We start from the raw sequence: 18,755 nt of genomic DNA, 5'->3' as shown, positions 1-18,755 counted from the left end.
CATACGATTCGTCAATCTATACGAGTAGTTGCTTACATAAACATATATTTTTTATAATCCAAATCTTAAATAAAGCCATGAAAATATTTAGCAAATTGTTTTATTTATAAATTATGACACATTATATAGTTATTTAATTTTTAGCGTTAAGAGTCGCATCTCAAACTAATTTGAAAATTATAAATAACTTGAAAAAATCGAACTGCCTAAGGCATCGTGGGTTCAATTCCCGCCTTAGGCAATTCGATTTTTTCAAGTTATTTATATTTTTTAAAAATATGACACATTATGTTAAAAGACCTAACTAAATCTCGAGCACAGTATATGGGCGTATTTGCGTTAAAACGTAAAACGGTACATTAAACGACTTTTTCTAACTGATTTATTATTGATATAGCACATGATAACAATTAAAATAATTACATGCATAAATAAAGAGAGTAATCGCTTAAAATATTATATTTACGTTGTCATTTAAGTCTCTTTACGTTGAACAATATACATGAAATTATAGAAATATGCCGACGTAAAAGGGCAATGCGTAAAATCTCAAAATATATAAGAAAAATGTAAAAATTGATAACAGCAGTAGCAAAAGCATTACATGTTAAGGCTAAATGTGAAATTTCATTAAATTCGTTTTAGTAGGTCAGAAGATATGCCCCAAAAATATGGTTCTGGCCACTAAAATGGCTCTCCTGTAAAATTTACTTTTTTCACTTACGCCAGTATACGTAGGAGCCATCGATGTAACAGTAATTTAGTTTTAGTGATAATGTCGAGTCGTCAGCATTGTGAAAGCTTTCGTATCAATTGAATCCATTAGCTGAGCACACAAGTCGGCGAGTCTATTTGCACATCAGTTTTTATCATTGACCATGTTCGTGTTTGTCCGATCGGTCACTTCCATGTTATTGATAGGACACGTTTTCTTACATACACTATTTTCCTCTTCGTTTTTTTTTAGAAATACTATTTATTGCTATTACATTTAAACCTTCTTAGATAATACAAAAAGTTTGGTATCTATCTGGCATTTAGTTACATAAAAGACAGCATAAAGAGCCCCCTGTATCAGCGATGCCATTTGTCCATTGACCGGCACTTAGCTTAACAAAAACTGATAGTTGTAAAACAAAAGAGCAACAAAGAGCGGGAACAAGAGTGGGCCATTTCGGTCTGAAATAAACTAAGCGGTAAGAATTAACAGGGATAAGGGCTTAAAAGAGTAGCCGAAGCAGATTTATGTCGCGGTGATCGCAATCGGCCGATTCGCTTGTATACACTCGTTTTGTTTTTCGATTGGCACGAGGAATGCGGTGATGTGCCGTATCGAACGTTCAAGGATGGATTTCAATTGTAAGCGGACTCTTTTAAAGTTAAACTGCAAGTCGAATAAGATAACTTTAACGGCCAAAATGTCACTGTTTCGAATGTTCATCTCTTCAAAAAATTCCAAACCAAATAGATGTCACGTCATTTGGAAAATCCAACCAAACTTTTATAACACCTGATACCGTTTGACACTCCACGTATCTGTGAAACTAAATCTTCAAAGCCACTTGAAAAGGTACAATATGACGGCCATTTCCCATTCATTGCTACTCTATTTACACGAACGAATCGACACGTTTTATGGGTAGCCTTTCACCCACCCTCCCCGCGTTATCAGATAAGGCGGTGAATGCGGCACATTTGTCAGTGCGTCACCCACTGTGCACTAGTGTAAAAATTGTCAGCGAATGTGCCTAGATAGCGATCTGCTATTTCGCTGGCGAGGGGAAATGTCCTATGTTTGCTAACTGTGGCAACACCCGGTTTTGTTCTGTGGTGTTTGCAGCTTGGTGTTCAAACTCCAACTTGAAAATGGAGTGCTTTTCTCAGTTCAAAGGCAGATTCATTGAAAGTCCCAAATAAGTAAGTATGTAGTTACTTTTAACTCGGAGATTATGATTTAAAGTTTCAAGGTTCTTCGTACAGAAAGGAACCGACGTAAGAGCGTTTTATAGCCACATTCAGCAAAATGATTGTCATTATACATATACGAGCAACTTTGTTTATAAATACATACAGATTGAAAAAGGTAATATCTGGTATATCTGCCCGAAAGCGAATGGCCGAGCCAAATAAAATGCAAGCCTCCAGTAACACCTATCAATTGAGCAGGCGAACCAAGCGAGTGATTGCTGTAATTTCTATAAAAAATTCAACGGTAAAGATCGCCAGACACATCGATTCAAAAAAATGTTTCATCAACAATAATTTTAATATCGTAATAACAAAATTACGGGTTGTGTCTATATGCGAAATCCACTCTTAATCTCGCCGGCTTAGAGTTTTATTCCTTTACAGTTCTCTTATGTACGGGGGGAGAAATGGAACCTTTTGTTGGCCCATAGCATTATTATTTCTCATTTTGTTTTGTTTATTAATACAATTGGCTGGAGGCGCAATATTGATATTCAAGTTTGATGATGACTCGGGCGGGGGATTTTCTCCCCGACCTCTGTATTTTTGTAGAGTTTATACAACATCAGCGTTGTTTAGATATCCGAGAATTGAATACATTACTTTTTGAAACACAAAGAAAGCCTTTTCAGATAATTTCTTTAAAATTATAATGGCAATTGTTAACAATTTCCTCTAGTCAGGACCATCTCCATAGCGCACGAGTGTTTCTCGTGGGGAAACGGAATGACGTGTATAAATAACTTGCAGAAATATCAATTAAACAATTATGCTGTCCGAATGGAATCGTGTGTAATGATAGTGGGCCGGGCCATAACTCAGGCGCATCTGTTCTACGGCTATTTGCAAAGGCACGACATGCGCGCTGCGCCCGCGCTGTCTCCGCCGCTTAGTGTTTAGCTTTATGACTTACCGATGTGATTTTATTGCTATACAATGTAGCCAATAGCTGGATATTTTTATCGTACCTAATCATTGTCACTCGCATCGTTTTGAGACATTTAGAAAATACTTTAGTGTGCAGTATAAATGACATGCTACCTGTGCTGTAAGAGTCCAATTAGAGCCACTAAAAGTATAATTTACTGGAGTTAGAAATATTTATAGGCACTTAGCTCGATTTATAACGACACTCCCACTTCTGTTTCCTTTTTCAATATCTTAGCTAAATAACGTAATAAACAGGCACGATAATGTATAATGTGATGCAAATGAAACGTATATCGTTCATAATGGGCAGCTGGATACTTGAAGCATCAGGCAGGAGCTAGTACTGCGCTAAGAGTACGTGCTCCAACACGCTAAGAGCGCCTAATCAGTGCTGCTCGTACGTACGATTACCGAGAATCGATTCGCATGAGATCTCGACTAATATCGATTATAACATTTAACATTTACATCGAAAAGGCTTCCTGCTTACAGTGTCTCCGTAATCTATGATAATTTCATATGTAAATTATGGTAGAAAGTACGTCTTTCTGAGAAGAGATGCATCTTTTTTCTAATTCCTGGTAAGTATGCTGCTAATTTATAATAGTTAACTTATACAAACGGATATTATCTGGTCGATCTACAACGTTAATGGTAGGCATATTGCAATACATTACAAGCAATACATATTGCATACAGCTAGGGACTGGAATTCGTTGCCTGCTGCTGTCTTTCCCGAAAACTATAATCCGGGCCTCTTCAAGGCGAGAGTGAATAAGCACTTACAGGGCAGATATGTACCATCCTAGACTGCATCCCACTTAACATCAGGTGCGATTGTGGTCAAATACCTGCCTTGTTATGCATAAAAAAAAAAAAAAAAAAAAAAAACATTGGCTTCCATCGGAAAACCATTGCCCCCTTCACAAATACGGTCATGAAAGCAAACCTGATTTTCACTTTGTAGTCCCCACTTAGCAGGCGTGGCGAGTGGAAACTGGTCAATATACAGAGATCCAGTTTTAAATGTACGTAATCTTAGTAGATATTAAACAGTTTGATTTTCATCAGGCATCATAATTTGCCACCATCATCATCACGCTCTGAATACAGACTAGCCTTTTTAGCGATTTGTTGATATCATTCCAGAAGAACATGATGCTTAATGAGTAATGGCTTTTAATTCTGCATAATTTTTGCGACTAGCAAGACTTTGCATTTTTTAATTTCGTACTCCTTCTATTAGTTAAGCTTTTGTATAATTTCTACAATCTACTTCATTTTATGGTACCAACCCTTTATAGTCTACTCCAAGTTTTCTCAATATATAAACTTTTAAAATCACACTGTTTCTGAAAGAATAAAAAGCTTTACCTATAGCACTCACCTTTCTCGTAACTAATTTGTCTCTCCTGCTGCCTTGCATTATCAGCCGCCACCTTGAGGAGGCCCTGGATGTTCCTCAGCAGGGTTTCCGTTGATGAGACGAGGGTGTCAGCCGTGGGGTCCACGGGCACTGAAGGCGGGGTCCCGGTAGGGGCCGCGTAGCTCACCGGCGCCGGCGATGCCGATGCTTGCAAGTCACGTTCCCCGTCGCTCAAGTCTGCTCCTGGGGAGATTGGCGAGATTAGATGATGCAACTACTATATCCATGTAAGTTTAGATTACTGAAATGGCTGATCATCCTGTATTTCATGACTCTTTCTCTGCAAATGGACGACTACGTATTCGTCCAGCTCAAAACGTCTTATTTGAAAGAGCCATAAGACGCAAACATTTCTATTCAAAAGTCACATCCATTTTAAGCAGATCTTCGCAATAAATAGGACTACGTATTATGTATCACCCGCCTGCATTTTTATATGTCTTTGAAGAAGATATTAAAAATATAAAATTTAAATTAATATATTCCATCGGTGCATAGTTAAAACATTTATAAAAGGCCATACTGCGTCGGACGTGTAATTTAATAACGATGAGTGATTATTTATTACAAGTATACACGCGTCATAATTTTCAAGTATTCGTTCTGACTTATTATAAATCATTAATAAAAGTAACAGCTTCATAAGAAGCCCTAAAAGGGATGGTGGTACGACCAAAAAGTGCGCAATACCGACAAACAGTGTTACTGAGGCTCGCGTGCGTGTATCATTGGATTGCAATTATTATTGCATCGAACACCGATATCGCGTGGTACCGTGGCAGAGCTTTGATGGAGTCCGGCCGTTTGGATCACTATTCTGGATGTTTCACTCTATGTAAATTATGATTTACTGTCATTGGATTCACTAAGCTTTCTTAATTTGATGAGATTGAAGGTTTAGAAATTAATCACTCCTTCTCTCTTATCCTAGACGTAACGGTAATACGGTTACGTTTAAATCGCACACAAATTATTCAGTGTGCCTACCATGAGTTTACGTTAGGTGTGCTCGCTAACGACTGCGTAAAAAAATGACATTTAAATGTATGACATATTGTGCAGCGCCCCTAGCGGCTACTTTCAAGAAATAAAATCTTCATAGAATTTTTTGACGTATTCGCTAGCGAGCTCACCTAACGTAAACTCATGGTAGGCACACTGGTCGTTACTGCTAAAGCTCTACCAAATTAAATTAACTGATAAATGTTTTTCAGATCAACATCAATTTTCAACTTCGCAATATAGGTTACACTTTTTGTCTCCAATATTGTCAAATGTTGTCCAAAAGCATTTGCGCTAAATCGCTTTTAGAGTGAATAATTTTCTAGCCAGGTTAAGTTAAAATAATCAAACAATAACAACCATTGCAATTTAAATTTGGAACTCGAACAATACAGTTAATTCACCGCCAAAGAATTTGAATAAGGATGCCATGAAGCCATTCGACACCGAATGGGCTGTCTCTAACCGATTTATATGGCCCGTTGCGCTATGGGCAAGTGTTCCTTTTGCAGCGGCCACTAGCGCGTACGCTTCATCGATTACTTTATAATTACCTAGTTGGCATTCCACACGGACCCATTTATTCAGAAATCTCCCCACAGTGATACATAATTCCACTTACTTTTAATCACCACTAAATATTTACGGTTACTTTAATGCCCATGATGAAACCAATAAGCACATTATTATTTTAAAAACTGACGAGATAATTACAATAATGTACACGCTATGTCAATAACGGACCTCACACATAAAAAAGAAAGTATTTCGATTGGCGTCTCTCACGGCCCAAAATAATCTATCGATACATTTAATTTAGCTGACAAGATAGTGAGCGCTCATCAAATAATGAAGACAACATCGTTTCGTCATTGTCGATGCTCACGATAGCACTCTCGGGTTGTCACAACACCATCTCCCTAATAAGGCCAATTAACAGGATATACTATTTTTTACAAACGATCTGAATCTCTATACCGATCACAAAGGAACCATATTCGATTGCACCGTACCGTGAACAACAGACGTTGAAATAAAGTCATTTCCAAACTTAGAATGGTGATTGAAAGAAAAAGGTAATACAAGATGAGCAAAGATCAAAGTTGAATGACATAGACGGGCATTCGTGAAAAGGCTTTAATAGGCTGAGGCAAAAACGTGATACATACGAATTATTGATCATCTTAATATAAACTGATTACGAAAGCAATCCTTGAATATCAATTACGTTTGTAACGTGGGTACAAATGAAATTAATTTTAATATTTTTATCGATTTGGTCATCTAGTCCATTGTTTGCATAAATTTCCCGAGGCTCATCCTGTAAAATCGTGGCTAAGTGAACATTTTCTATAATCGTTAGCCGCTATCCGTTCCCACGCTCTCTGCGCATTTTGTGTGTAACCTGCAATAACTACAATACACAATCCTTATTGTTTCACTTAATTTAGCTATTGTATGCTTTACGTATTTACATTTCTGGATCCATGTTTTGATTTACGCCGTCCTCGTGTCGACTGCTGAAGCGAATAATGATTTTCTAGCAATTTCTAAACACGCGAGTGATCGGAAGACAGATTGCTGATAAAAAAATTGATTCCCATGACAAGCTTAATCTTTATGATGATTTTAAAGACAATAAATGCTATCTCCTAATCTCTATCTATTCAAAGCGCGGTATAACGTTTTACCGTAAGGTTATCTGTGGCCGCTTGTGTATGCGGTAATTTTATGATTTTCTCATTCTATTCAGGCCTGGCTCACTCCGCGCGGTACATCCGATAATTACCTACAGCGAAGCGCCCCGCCGGCGGGTATTATATCAGTCGAGTGTCACGCGCGCGCTCGTCAGGACGCTGGCATGCGTTGTAGTATGATTATAATTCTATGATCGAAGTATTATTTAAAAATGGACATAAAGAGAAAGAAATATTGTGCGGCGTTCGGGTGTTTAAATTCGAAAAGTAATCTACCGGATTTATCTTTTTTTTTCGCTTCCCAAAGATGCTGAAAGGTATGTTGGCCATGTAGGTAATCAATAATTCTTAGGATAGTATAGGAACCTAACCTACTATGAAGGTTTTCCATAATGACTGCATACTTACCTACATACGTACCTCATTACAAATAAGTAGATTAATTATTTTTTCACTAGACAGCAACCCTAACAGCGTAAGAAGAGTTCAGAGGCACGCGATAGAAAGAGACAAAACTTGTAGGTGAATAAAATTGTAGGTACGTAGTGCTGTGCGAGCTGAATTCCACTGTATCGCGTCGTAGCAAGACTCGCATTTATTTAAATCGTCTTGCGGAGTAATCCTTCTGTACCTGTACTATTACTTATTCTGTGTTCTATTTCAAATAGCTGTAATTGCGTTTATGAGTTAGTGACGTCGGCCTAATAACAAGTTTTCGCTTGATTGATGATGCAGACGGAGATAGCACCAAATTGATTAAAATATTTAGTGCGGCAATAGATTCAATGAACAAAAAGCTGCAGATAAAACGAATCTAACAACATCAACGGAGAAATTGTCATGCCATCCATCATGGGTCTTTAATAGTCTTAATAGGACAAGATTTACGATACAGTAACATTAGTAGATGATTATGTATCTAATGTTGAGTTACATAACGTTGAAATAGCACAGATAACTGGTGCTAGTAACAATATAAAAATGATTACACTTTAAAGGGCTGTTCGAGACTCACGTGTAAAATTGAATTGGGTCCTTTTAAGCGCTATTCATACATCATTGTGGGCAATTGCGGAGGATACTTGTAATAAGATTTTATTATATAGGACCATTACAAGTAAACGTGTGGTGTCTAGGGATCAAGATGGGGTATCGATGGGAACGCGCCGCCGTGTGATCATTCGCTAATCCCCGCGGTTCGATCTCAACTTAATGACCTTTTATGAAGAATCGTCCTGGCGTTATCCGATGACGCTACATTTGTTTGTACAATAATGATATTCAAGCCGCGTCCAATCGTAAAATAATTAACATAGGATCGAGTTACAATGTATTGAAGAGTAGCCATTTTACACTTATTATAATAAGTGTTTCCAGTTTCTAGAATAAAAGGAACGCGGTTTTATGGCTGATAATTTCCGAACTATGAATGCTGAAGGTTCCAGGGCTATTACTGGGTAATTTTGCCGTGCATTACATGGCAGTATATTGGACGGTGGTATCACTCACCTGTGTTAATGCTACACGGACACTTTCCTGTCGTGCCGGCCGTGATTGCGTCGAAGAACACTTATTAATATCCATCCAACACTTATGCGAAACTGATTTAAACATCCTAGGAATATACCTAAGTCTACTCAGGGTATATGAATTTCAGTTTTTCTGTATCGAATTTCTTCTTCTTTTTGGGTGGCCATGGAAATTCTAATTTAGCACTTAAACTACGTACGTTTTTTGTACAAAATTGCCCATGACTGAAAGATTGCCATTAATTGCATTTCTTCTCAGATAGTAGGTTACAGACATAATCGTTGATACAGTTTCAGAAGAAATCTGATTTGATCAGTAGGTAGTATTTGTGATCTATTCGCAGTGGTTCTGCTTTTGTGTGGTCTAGAAGAATGAAATCCCCATATTTATAGAAACGAAAGTACGCACCCTCGTCCTCATCTTTGACGTTATGGTCGTCTTGGTCGGACAAGGCCGCGTCGCTCTCGTCGCTGTGCGACCGGGGCGACGCCGCCGCCGTCGCCGCGGAGGGCATCCGCGGGGGTTGCGGGGTGCGGCGGGAGGCGGCCGAGCTCCTCCCGCTGGCCGACCCGTCGCCTCGGTCGCCGCGGTCTCGCTCGCCCCGGTCCGACCGGTCGCGGTCGCCGCCTGACCCGGATTTTGAGAGGTTCAGGACAGGACTGTGGCCGGGAGATGAACCTATTAAAATAGTATGATTAGGTTTCTAGACCCATACAAAATAATAGTTTTTCAAGGAATAAATTAACATTGTAATTAAGTCTTTAGGAAAAAAAACTCGTTTATATCCTTATCAATCAAAACTTCTTGATGAAAATCAAGACAGATCGTGTGGATAATTTTTTCAGCTTTTTGTAATGACTAATTTAATTCATTACCGTTATGTGATCCCTCGCGTGCTTTATCCATAGCCATAACTCGTTCCATGTCGCCTCTTTCGTCGCGTAATCTGGAACAAAAACGCATCCGTCATGAACACGAAAACCGCATCAAAAACTATAATGAACTGTCAATATCTCGTTAAGAACACTATAAGTGGCCAAAATTGGTTACGCTACCTAAGAATCCGAATCGAACAAAGCTCCTGACAAACAGTTTTATCATTTGAAACCATAAAGCATGCTTCCCACAGAGTTGTGAAGCTACCACAAAGGCAGAAGTATAATATTATAGAACCCCGCTGAGTTCCTTTGTAAGAGGATGAAGACTGCATGTAATCATTTTGTATGCGGATCTCTGGTACCGCTACCCTAATTCCGGAGGTTCCTTTTGATTGTGAAATATTGGTCCTTTGATGCTTCCATTTGCATTCGGATTTATTAATATTTACTTATTAACTTTTTGTGTAATACAGATGTTTGTATCGTCGGTCTATTAAAAAGGGCGAATAGACGTCGGAAACGAATGAGTGGAAGATCTATCGATACCGTTTGGAATTAATAAATGATGAAGTAAATTAATGAAACTGTTTAAAACAGACATTCAATATTTCAGCTCTTTTAATATTTTTTACTCAAATGAGGGGAGGTACGATCTTGTATTGTAGAATAATACATAAACAAACCCATTTAATTCAAACAAAGTTGATAATTTCAGTATAACTCCCCTTGTCAAAGGAAAAAATGTAAGGGTAATTTTTTAAAGCAAAAGAACAGCCGAATTCGTTACAGAAACCAATTTGGCTCATTTCAAAAGGGGTTAAATGCTACAATTTTTGCTCAGTAATGCCTTTCGAGCATTTGAATATAAATGACGTCTGAAAGTGAAATGTAACATACATAATAAGTGGCTGTTTTAAACCTTCGCGGAACCCTTTTGTGGATTACAGAGTAACACGCCACAGAGGCGGCAAAATAGACTTTTATTTTACACAACCTATAAGAAATTTCGTTATTTCGTATAAATTGCAGCTGTTTCCACCTGTATTTTGAATGTTGGGGATAGGTGGATAATCGAAGATGTCATTTGGTCGATTTCAAAATATTTGGCTTCTTTGGAACATTGCTTTAATTTTTATTATTGTCTTCTTGTTACATTGCTTTGCTCTTGATTGCTATAGCACGTGCAGATGCACGTAAGTATATTATAATGCACTTAAGTGGTGTCTTAATTTCAGTTTGTCTTTGAATCACAAACGTCGTGGAGTCTCTGTATCTGCAATGCTCTGTGCACAACCCCGCAATAGAGCGGTTCCGTCTTTACTGACGAGTCACGGGCTCGCTCTGAATTTAATATATTTTTCATTTCGTCGCTATTAATATGTAAATACTACCAACATTTTTATTCATCCTGCCAAATTAAGGAAATAAATGTGGTCAGGTCAATCGATTTTTGGTGCATAATTTGCTGGTTTTTATTAGTGTATCGTACCTATATTAATTTGAAATCATGAAAATTACCCTAAAACTTTAATGTAAATAAATAAATGTAAGTTGTATAAATATTTATTGAACAGTCATTATTTGTTGTCTCATTCAATCAAGTCAACACACAAATGTTTTATTTTGGATCTCATAATATTCCAACAGGCTGTCTCAGGCGCGGCTAATTCGTCCGGAACGATCGGTCCACTGATAAGGGCAAATCAATGAAATAATAAATTATTACCACTTCCTCCATACTTTTTATCTTCACAAGTGTTGGTGTGATTGATGATGTATCAATAGAAAAGAGGAATAAATAAACTTTCGTATTAATTGGTTGGAAATGTAAAATGAATTTGCAGCTAAGGAGTGTCGTTAACGACAAGTTTAACACATTAACATAACACATTGGATGTCCTTTTATAGAAAAAAACTAGACCATAAAACTGTATCTCTATAATCTTTCAATATTCCGTAATATGTTGCCTGCAGTATCAACTGCTAAGACATATTATTCTAAGATATTATCTGTAACCAATTAGTTCGAGTTCGTACTTCGTACATAATTAACACACCTCGCAGTGTTTTTTAAACGACACTACAATATTATTGGAGCAGTACGTAATAGGCGTTGATTAATTGATTACATTATCTAAAAGCTAATGAGGTTAGTTTTCAAGTAAAAGTAAGTAGGCACAAAATAAAATATCCTTGTGCCCATTGCCATTAACTTCTTTGATAAAAAAAAACAACCGGTCAAGTGCTAATCGCACACTTACATATTTTATCTCACGTTTTATTTTCATATTCCTTTCTTGAGAACATGGGTCTACCTTTTTTTTTCGTCGGGAAAATACATGAATTTGTATAACCAGTTGCAGAGGAAGCTAGAGACCAGTTGGACTGAACTGATCCTATTTTTGAAGTGCGGAACCCTAAAATCTGCCACAAGCAGCCGTCATTAGTCCGCAAGGAAATAATATTATTCATTCTCATGTCAAAAGGAAAATTGGCGTCGAATCACAGCGGAGAGTGAAAATGGAAAAATGAAATTTTCCAGACATGACAAGCAATTTCATGAATTTTGACCTCCTGAAAAACAAGTCAACAATTCGGGAACATTTCAAGTTATAAGCGGAATCAATCTGGAAATAAATATACTTAGTTATATTTGTTTTACAATTTAAATTACCTTAATTGAGAATGAAATGATTCCTGATTACTCGTAGAATGATCTTTCTGTTTCTCTTCAGTAGCTATATGATTCTTTCTTCGAATGTGCAAAACTGCAAACTTTGAAAATCATCATCAAATGGTTCATCAAAGTCTGTTATGGAAACAGACAGAGTTACTTTATATGTATCGGTATGAACAAAGCAGGTAAAAGCATCGAGCCATTGAACGTTACAGCGCCCATGATTTCCTGGTTGCCGCATAGATGGCGTTGATAGCATTAGTTAAGTTCACTGTCCACGAAAACGTAACGATACGCTATAGAGGATGAGGGGGATATTAACACTGACCATTGCCATTACGGAGTGGCCACTGGCCTAAACAGATATTCCGGGGCCACGCGCGCGGACAATGCGTTGCAATCTACCACCGAAGCCAGCACGCTGATTAGTTAATACGCCACCGTTCACATAACCTAATACCGACCCATCGACCGTACTGAACTGTTCTTGTATGCATAATCTGATTAACGTAAGTATCAAACAAAGCTTTCCGTGCCGTCTATTTACGTAAGCAGATAGCGTTGTATTAGAAATTATGTGGAGTAAATACTTATTACCAATAAACCAATTTTCGCATCATTTGGCTTTAAATCTAGCGGTTGTAGGGAAATGTAGGAGTGGGGAGCAGCTTTTGTGTTTCAGAATCAGTTGACAACTAATTTCAGATACCTACACTGATTTATGTATGTAGCTAATGAAACGAATAGTTACGGTTTTGAGAGTCATTACTATGTAGCCAATTATTAAAAAAAAAAAAAAAGGTAAGTGCGTACAAAACTTTATTTAACTCTACAATTGACAATTAACTGAATCAAACGTTTATTCACTGAATTGATGAACATCTATTTCCATTGTAACAACTTCAATTAATCCGAAACACAGCCAACATCGAATTTGCATTCCCGGGAATCGATTAAGAAAATCAAATCCTGTCTGAGCGTCACTGCGTAAAACATTTGCTTGACACCCAAATCAAAAATCGTTTTAGCCCACCCTCCTCGGAGGGAGTCGGGAAGCGTCGACGCCTCAACATTTATTATTTCAGACATATCACTCACATGCAAAACAAACTCCGTCCGATCCATCAAAAAGTTTCCTCCCCCGCCTCCCCAACACAAATCGAGTGTGTAAGTATCGCGGTTTGAGGATACAGGGTCATTGGTCTATTGGTTTTGCCAAGAATTCAAATTTGATTCCCGAAACAATTGGCTCGATCGGTTTGTAATTTGTTGCGAATTGTGAATGAAAGAGATAGGCCCGTTTTCATTATCAATTCCTAATTTTTAAGTGACCCCTATGGTAACACAACAGGAACTTTGTTTTCTTAGGGGTCACTAGGGGTAAAAATTTAGGATTTAAGGTGAAAATGGGCATTAAACAATTGAATTAAAATGTTCCAAATTCAAATATCATAGACACAGTCGGTTCGATTGGCTCATAATACCACCATTTGCACTATCTTACTTTACCATAACAAACGACAAATGTCTTTCAAACTCCATACAAAAACACAGATTAAAGTTACACTTACGGATAAAGTTATGCAACTCCGTCTAAGTCTGATATTACGTTTTGAACTTAGTTCTTACAACCCACATGATAGAAGACAGGTAGGTTATAAGAAAATTGAATTGAGATAAACGATACAAAAGTTTCGCGAGAAAAATAGCGAAGTCATATAAATTACAATTTCAATGGTAAACAGACTTGTTCATCCAAAAGAAATGAGCATTGTAACCCCCTGAGCAGTCAACAAAGCTTCGAAGAAAATCGAGCGAAAAAAGGCTAAAAACACCTTAGGGGTTTACTAATCGAATAAAAAATATCAGCGGCCAATGCGTAGGGGAGAACGGAATAAATTATAAAGAAAATACAAGTAGCAGAGGGGTGGTTGTTATGACTCAAGTTTGAGCATATGGAGATAACGCTGCGTTATGCCTTTGAAATAATCTAAAGACAACATTGGCGGAAAAAAGGTGACATATCTATTCCGATAATACCTACTTCATTACGGCATACACAGTGATAAAGTTAAGCAGTCATTGAAATGGTGGAATGTTTCTAATATCTTATAATATGTTAAACAAAGAACTTACGACTCCTGGTAACGAACAATTTAAAACAGTATTTTTATATTAAAATGTAATTTGAATACCATAATTAGCCTAATGGCTATTCAACGACATCTCAAAATTTCCCAAATAGCCCAATACGTTAAAACATCGAAATCTAAACAAAGATAGCGGAAAGCAGAAATAATAGGAAAGAAGTAACATGATGACTTGTCGGAGGCACCCTCCTCCACATAAACGTCACGATGTCATTTGTAAAAATTGCGGCTCCTAACTTCACCAATTTTAGGTTAGGGAACCAATAGAGTCGCATTTAATTTTATAGCTATATAAAATGTAGGTGAAAAGCAGAGAAATATTCTCGTAAAAGCAATAAAAACTGCTATCTGATACGAAATATAGGTAATTAAAAAATCAATTGGAAGTTTACTTTTAAATGCGCACTCGACACCAAAGGATGCAATAAGTTAGTCCATTACACCACTTGACCTTTTAAAACCATTCATTTAGCGAAGCGTTTTTGTATTGCCATTATTTCTTGTGAAGTAAATAGGTATTGTTGTGTTAATGTATTTATAACTAAAGGTACTTTTTGCAATAAAATTTCGCTGCAGGCAAAACGATTCTACCGACCGCGATGTTCCCGCGCGGAAATGTCTAACCAAAATAAGCAAATTCGAGGGCGACAAAAAGAAATGGCGAAGACAGTGGGACCTTGCCAGGGGAAACCGGAGACAGTTATTTAAATTTGAATAATATAATATGAAAAAAATTACATCACTTAATACCATAATAAAAGTGCACTAAGCGACCGGGGCATTACTGCCAACCGCGAGGAGGCCCATGCAAATTTAGCTTATGAAACGTGAAATGAAATATAAAATGCGTTTGGAGGGAAATAAAATATGTCTACGGAGCTTTAGAGCTCATTGCGGCGCTGTAAGTAAGTACGTGCGGAGATTTAAGCTCACTGGAGCGGCGCTGAGTGTGAACGCTCGTTCGTGGGCATTTATATCGCACAAAACAGAACCCAACTTAATTTTCTGACATTTGTACACTAATTATGACATAAAATTAAGTTTTATTGATACGGAACTAATCTATTGTTGTAAAATAATTTATACAAGCCACTCTTAAAATGATTAATGGTCATAAAAAACATGTTTGGAGATTGCTTTTTAACAAGAAACAAACAGAAGCAAAACTTGTGAATAACACAACAAAAATCTAACGAAATAATATCGTATTTGTTCGCAGCAGATTACAGCGCGTAACGAGATTCCGATCGGGTCCGCGATCTTATTAGGATTTAGCGCGCGCTGTCCCGCGCGGGAGCAGAGCTGCGGATAATTATGCAAAATTGCTTCTGCGATTCGTAGACCCCGACTTTTTAGGGACATAACCATTAACTGTAATGGGAATGCGTTCTGATAACGTTGACTTTCATTGCACGATTATTACGGAAATGCGATTCGAATTGGCCCATTATATTAGCCTGTTTTTTGTCACCAAAGATTTATTTGCCATTACGCGTCCCGCGAGATTTAAAGTGTTGTAATCCTAGCCGAACCATTCAGTGACCACTGATTGCATAAATATGGCTTCAACGCACACGCATATATGGGGCGACCGCAGAAAATTCACATCTATAGGCACACTTCCAATTCAATTCCTTGGATAATGTGACGTGACAAACCTTACCCTGACTTGCAGCGGCTTGAGCTTGCTTCAGCAGCTGGAGCTAGTAGTCTCGAGTAGACGGGTGAGTCAGCGCATCGTCTGCAGCGGCTGAGCGGGCGCTGCGCGAGCGCACGAGTAATGATTGTGATCGAATTGATCGCTCGCGTTGACCGCAACATGTTCTGAACGAGACGATAATGGTCTATCGACGTAGGCCTTTTATTTTCTGTGATGATAATTTAGATTTTTATAAATTCGGACCTGGTTACATATCATTCAATCTTTGGTCGCGACGTTCGAAATAGACGAGAAATATTTTGCTTAGGCATTCAATCAGGAACTATTTACCATTATTCATTATAATGAATATAGGTATTAAATATTATCTCTAGATATAAACGTCTGTCGCTTTAACGATAGTATCGGTCAGACAAACGCGGTATCGGTGTCGATTTATCTCGGACCAGAGTTGGACGCTATGGCGCATCGATCATAGTTTTGTCCACTTCATTGATAAAACTAACAAGTTCGAAAGATAACTATTGTCTTAGTAATGAATGGAGCGGAAACGTCTTCTTCGAGCACTATGTTTATTCCATATTGAAATATTTACAATTATTAAAATCTTAAAGTTTTTGACTATATCAGTCAAAATGATAAAAATCTGTACAGCTTTCTCTAGCAAAACTGAACGCTTCTAAAACGTGGGAGCGAAACAAGCCTAATAGTTTGTCTTAGTAAATTGGGCAAGCTTGTAATTAAAAATTAACACGTGCATAGGCGATAATCAATTTAAACGCTCTGGTGAAACTTAGACAGATTTGAGAGATAACGGCTACTGCAACATGTCAAAATATGAAAACACCTTTTCGCGTCGTAAAAATGTCTAACTCCTAACCGATTAGACGTTTAACTTTCTTTTTGTCGAACAAATTCGTGTCATTGGCTATTTTAACGCGTTAATAATGTCCGCAAAATTGTAAAACGCTTCCCATTCTGTCAAACCAAAATGCACGATCTCGTCAATTATGAAACAGCGGATAAAAAGCTTTTCACAAACCATCGATAAACGAATAAACAAATCGAAATAATTAACGCAAGAGCAACAAACTGGCATCTGCTGCGAGCACACATTCGTCACACATCGGCACGGGGGTTTGGCAGAAGGTAAACAGAAAATATAATTTAGGAGCAATTTGCCGTGTATATGTCCGCAATCAAATTGTCTCGTTAATACCGCGCTATCAAAACATTTGATTTGTGGCGGCGTAGGGTTGAGCGGTTATTTAGCCATCCGATGGCTGACTTCGTTTGATGACCCTTGCTTGTATTCAATTACGTATTATTTATCATAGAAGTATCAATCTACTGACAGCAGTTGCGAAAGCGACTTTTGTTATGGCCGTTGTTGCACAGTTGTGTTGTGAAACAATGAAAATACGAGTATGTAATTGGACTCCAATTTACAAAATGATAACTACTAAGGTGACAAAAGTTGTAAATCACCTAAAAGAATTCAACAAATAGAATGTAATCCAACTTATATCCAAAAAAAAAATAGCACACCGTCTTGCAACTGGAGTAATCCAATAGCACCTTTTGCGAGGCATAACATTATAATATGCTCTAGGACAGACGGTATGGCATAGGGAAGTAACTTTTGTCACATTTTTTTTAAATATGATCTTTTATTTAAAAAAAAAAGGTGACAAAAGTTACTTCCCTATGCCATACCGTCTGTCCTAGAGCATATTATAAATAGATAATCGTGACGTCGACATCTTGTCTCGCGAACATTTTCGTTGTTGCCAGATATAGTTATTGTGCGTAATCTCCCACTTCAGCTGCGAAAAGTGAACACTAGGGCATAAAATACTGTATGAAATTAACTACGCCATGACACATTTAAGTACTTACTAATGTAATTTTGGAAGCATGAAATGGTGTGCTTTAGATCAAACCAAACACATCATAAAAGGCACAACGCGAACGTCGCTTTTGATTTTGGCGCGTATCTTTGACACAGTATTTCGCTCGTCACACCCACAGCATATCACAAATGAGTCACCCGGACACTTTATATTTAGCAAATTAAAGTAAAAAGTGCACATTTGAAAAAAATATCCGCCGACGAATGTTTGCATGGGAGGAGCGCGTTCGCGATTTATGCGAACTCACACTCGACGCGAAGTCAGCGGGTAAACAGTTGAATACTTTTTATTCGCGTTGTGTAATTCCCCTGGGAGCTGGGATTTGCATAACAAAACGGGAAAAGGTCAGGAAGCGAACGGAATGGCAAGTGTCCGGTTTGATGTCCAGTCAGCATTGCTTCATGAAGGAGTCTGTTCACACTGCCCAGTTCACTTGCATCAAATTAAACTACTTATTAGGTACACAATACGTTTATGTGTCATGTAAGTATAATGCAAATTAATAAGGTCTTTTTTCGTTCAATTTAATTTTGATTATTTTAAAATCGACTTTCAAGGTTAACACTTTTTCGAAGAGCATCAAGTAACTATGTGCTAAAGAACAGGAGTGTTTGTTATACTTGCGGAAAACCACTTGGATTTTTTATGCCTGTAATTAACACTTGTTATACTTTAGTACTTACTATTGTTTAACACGTTGAGTGCGAAACCAGGTCTATAGACCTTGTGTACGTCTCGCTTACCGTGCGGCTAAGAAAATTATTATCTTCCTTGTCGTGCGAAAGGCATAACTTCAATTGGGTCCGGTGTAGGAAATTGATGAATATATATCTATGATGTATTTTTAAAATAGAATCCAATGATGTACCTACCTTAATACCAGGTTTTTAGACCTGGTACCGCACGGAAGTAATAAAATGTCTT

General features: G+C 37.6%; 1 protein-coding gene across 9 annotated transcripts in view; it reads right to left on the bottom strand.

Moving 5' to 3' along the window:
- Positions 1-18,755, bottom strand: part of dac (dachshund family transcription factor) — a 160,778-nt gene that overhangs the window by 50,364 nt on the left and 91,659 nt on the right. For 7 of the 9 annotated variants that reach the window (XM_028322106.1, XM_028322099.1, XM_028322100.1 and 4 more), the window contains 3 exons: positions 9,429-9,499; positions 8,962-9,231; positions 4,286-4,507 (listed from right to left, as the gene is read on the bottom strand). In XM_028322106.1, coding sequence (XP_028177907.1) covers positions 4,286-4,507; positions 8,962-9,231; positions 9,429-9,499 — 563 coding nt within the window. The remainder of the gene's footprint in view (positions 1-4,285; positions 4,508-8,961; positions 9,232-9,428; positions 9,500-18,755) is intronic. The other 2 variants (XM_028322101.1, XM_028322107.1) reach the window with 1 other exon arrangement.

Source organism: Ostrinia furnacalis, unplaced genomic scaffold, assembly GCF_004193835.3.
Source record: "Ostrinia furnacalis isolate ACB-3 unplaced genomic scaffold, ASM419383v2 OfSCF7594, whole genome shotgun sequence".
Taxonomy (NCBI): domain Eukaryota; kingdom Metazoa; phylum Arthropoda; class Insecta; order Lepidoptera; family Crambidae; genus Ostrinia; species Ostrinia furnacalis.
The sequence above is the reverse complement of the archived record's forward strand: the minus strand, read 5'-3'. Positions and strand labels throughout refer to the sequence as shown.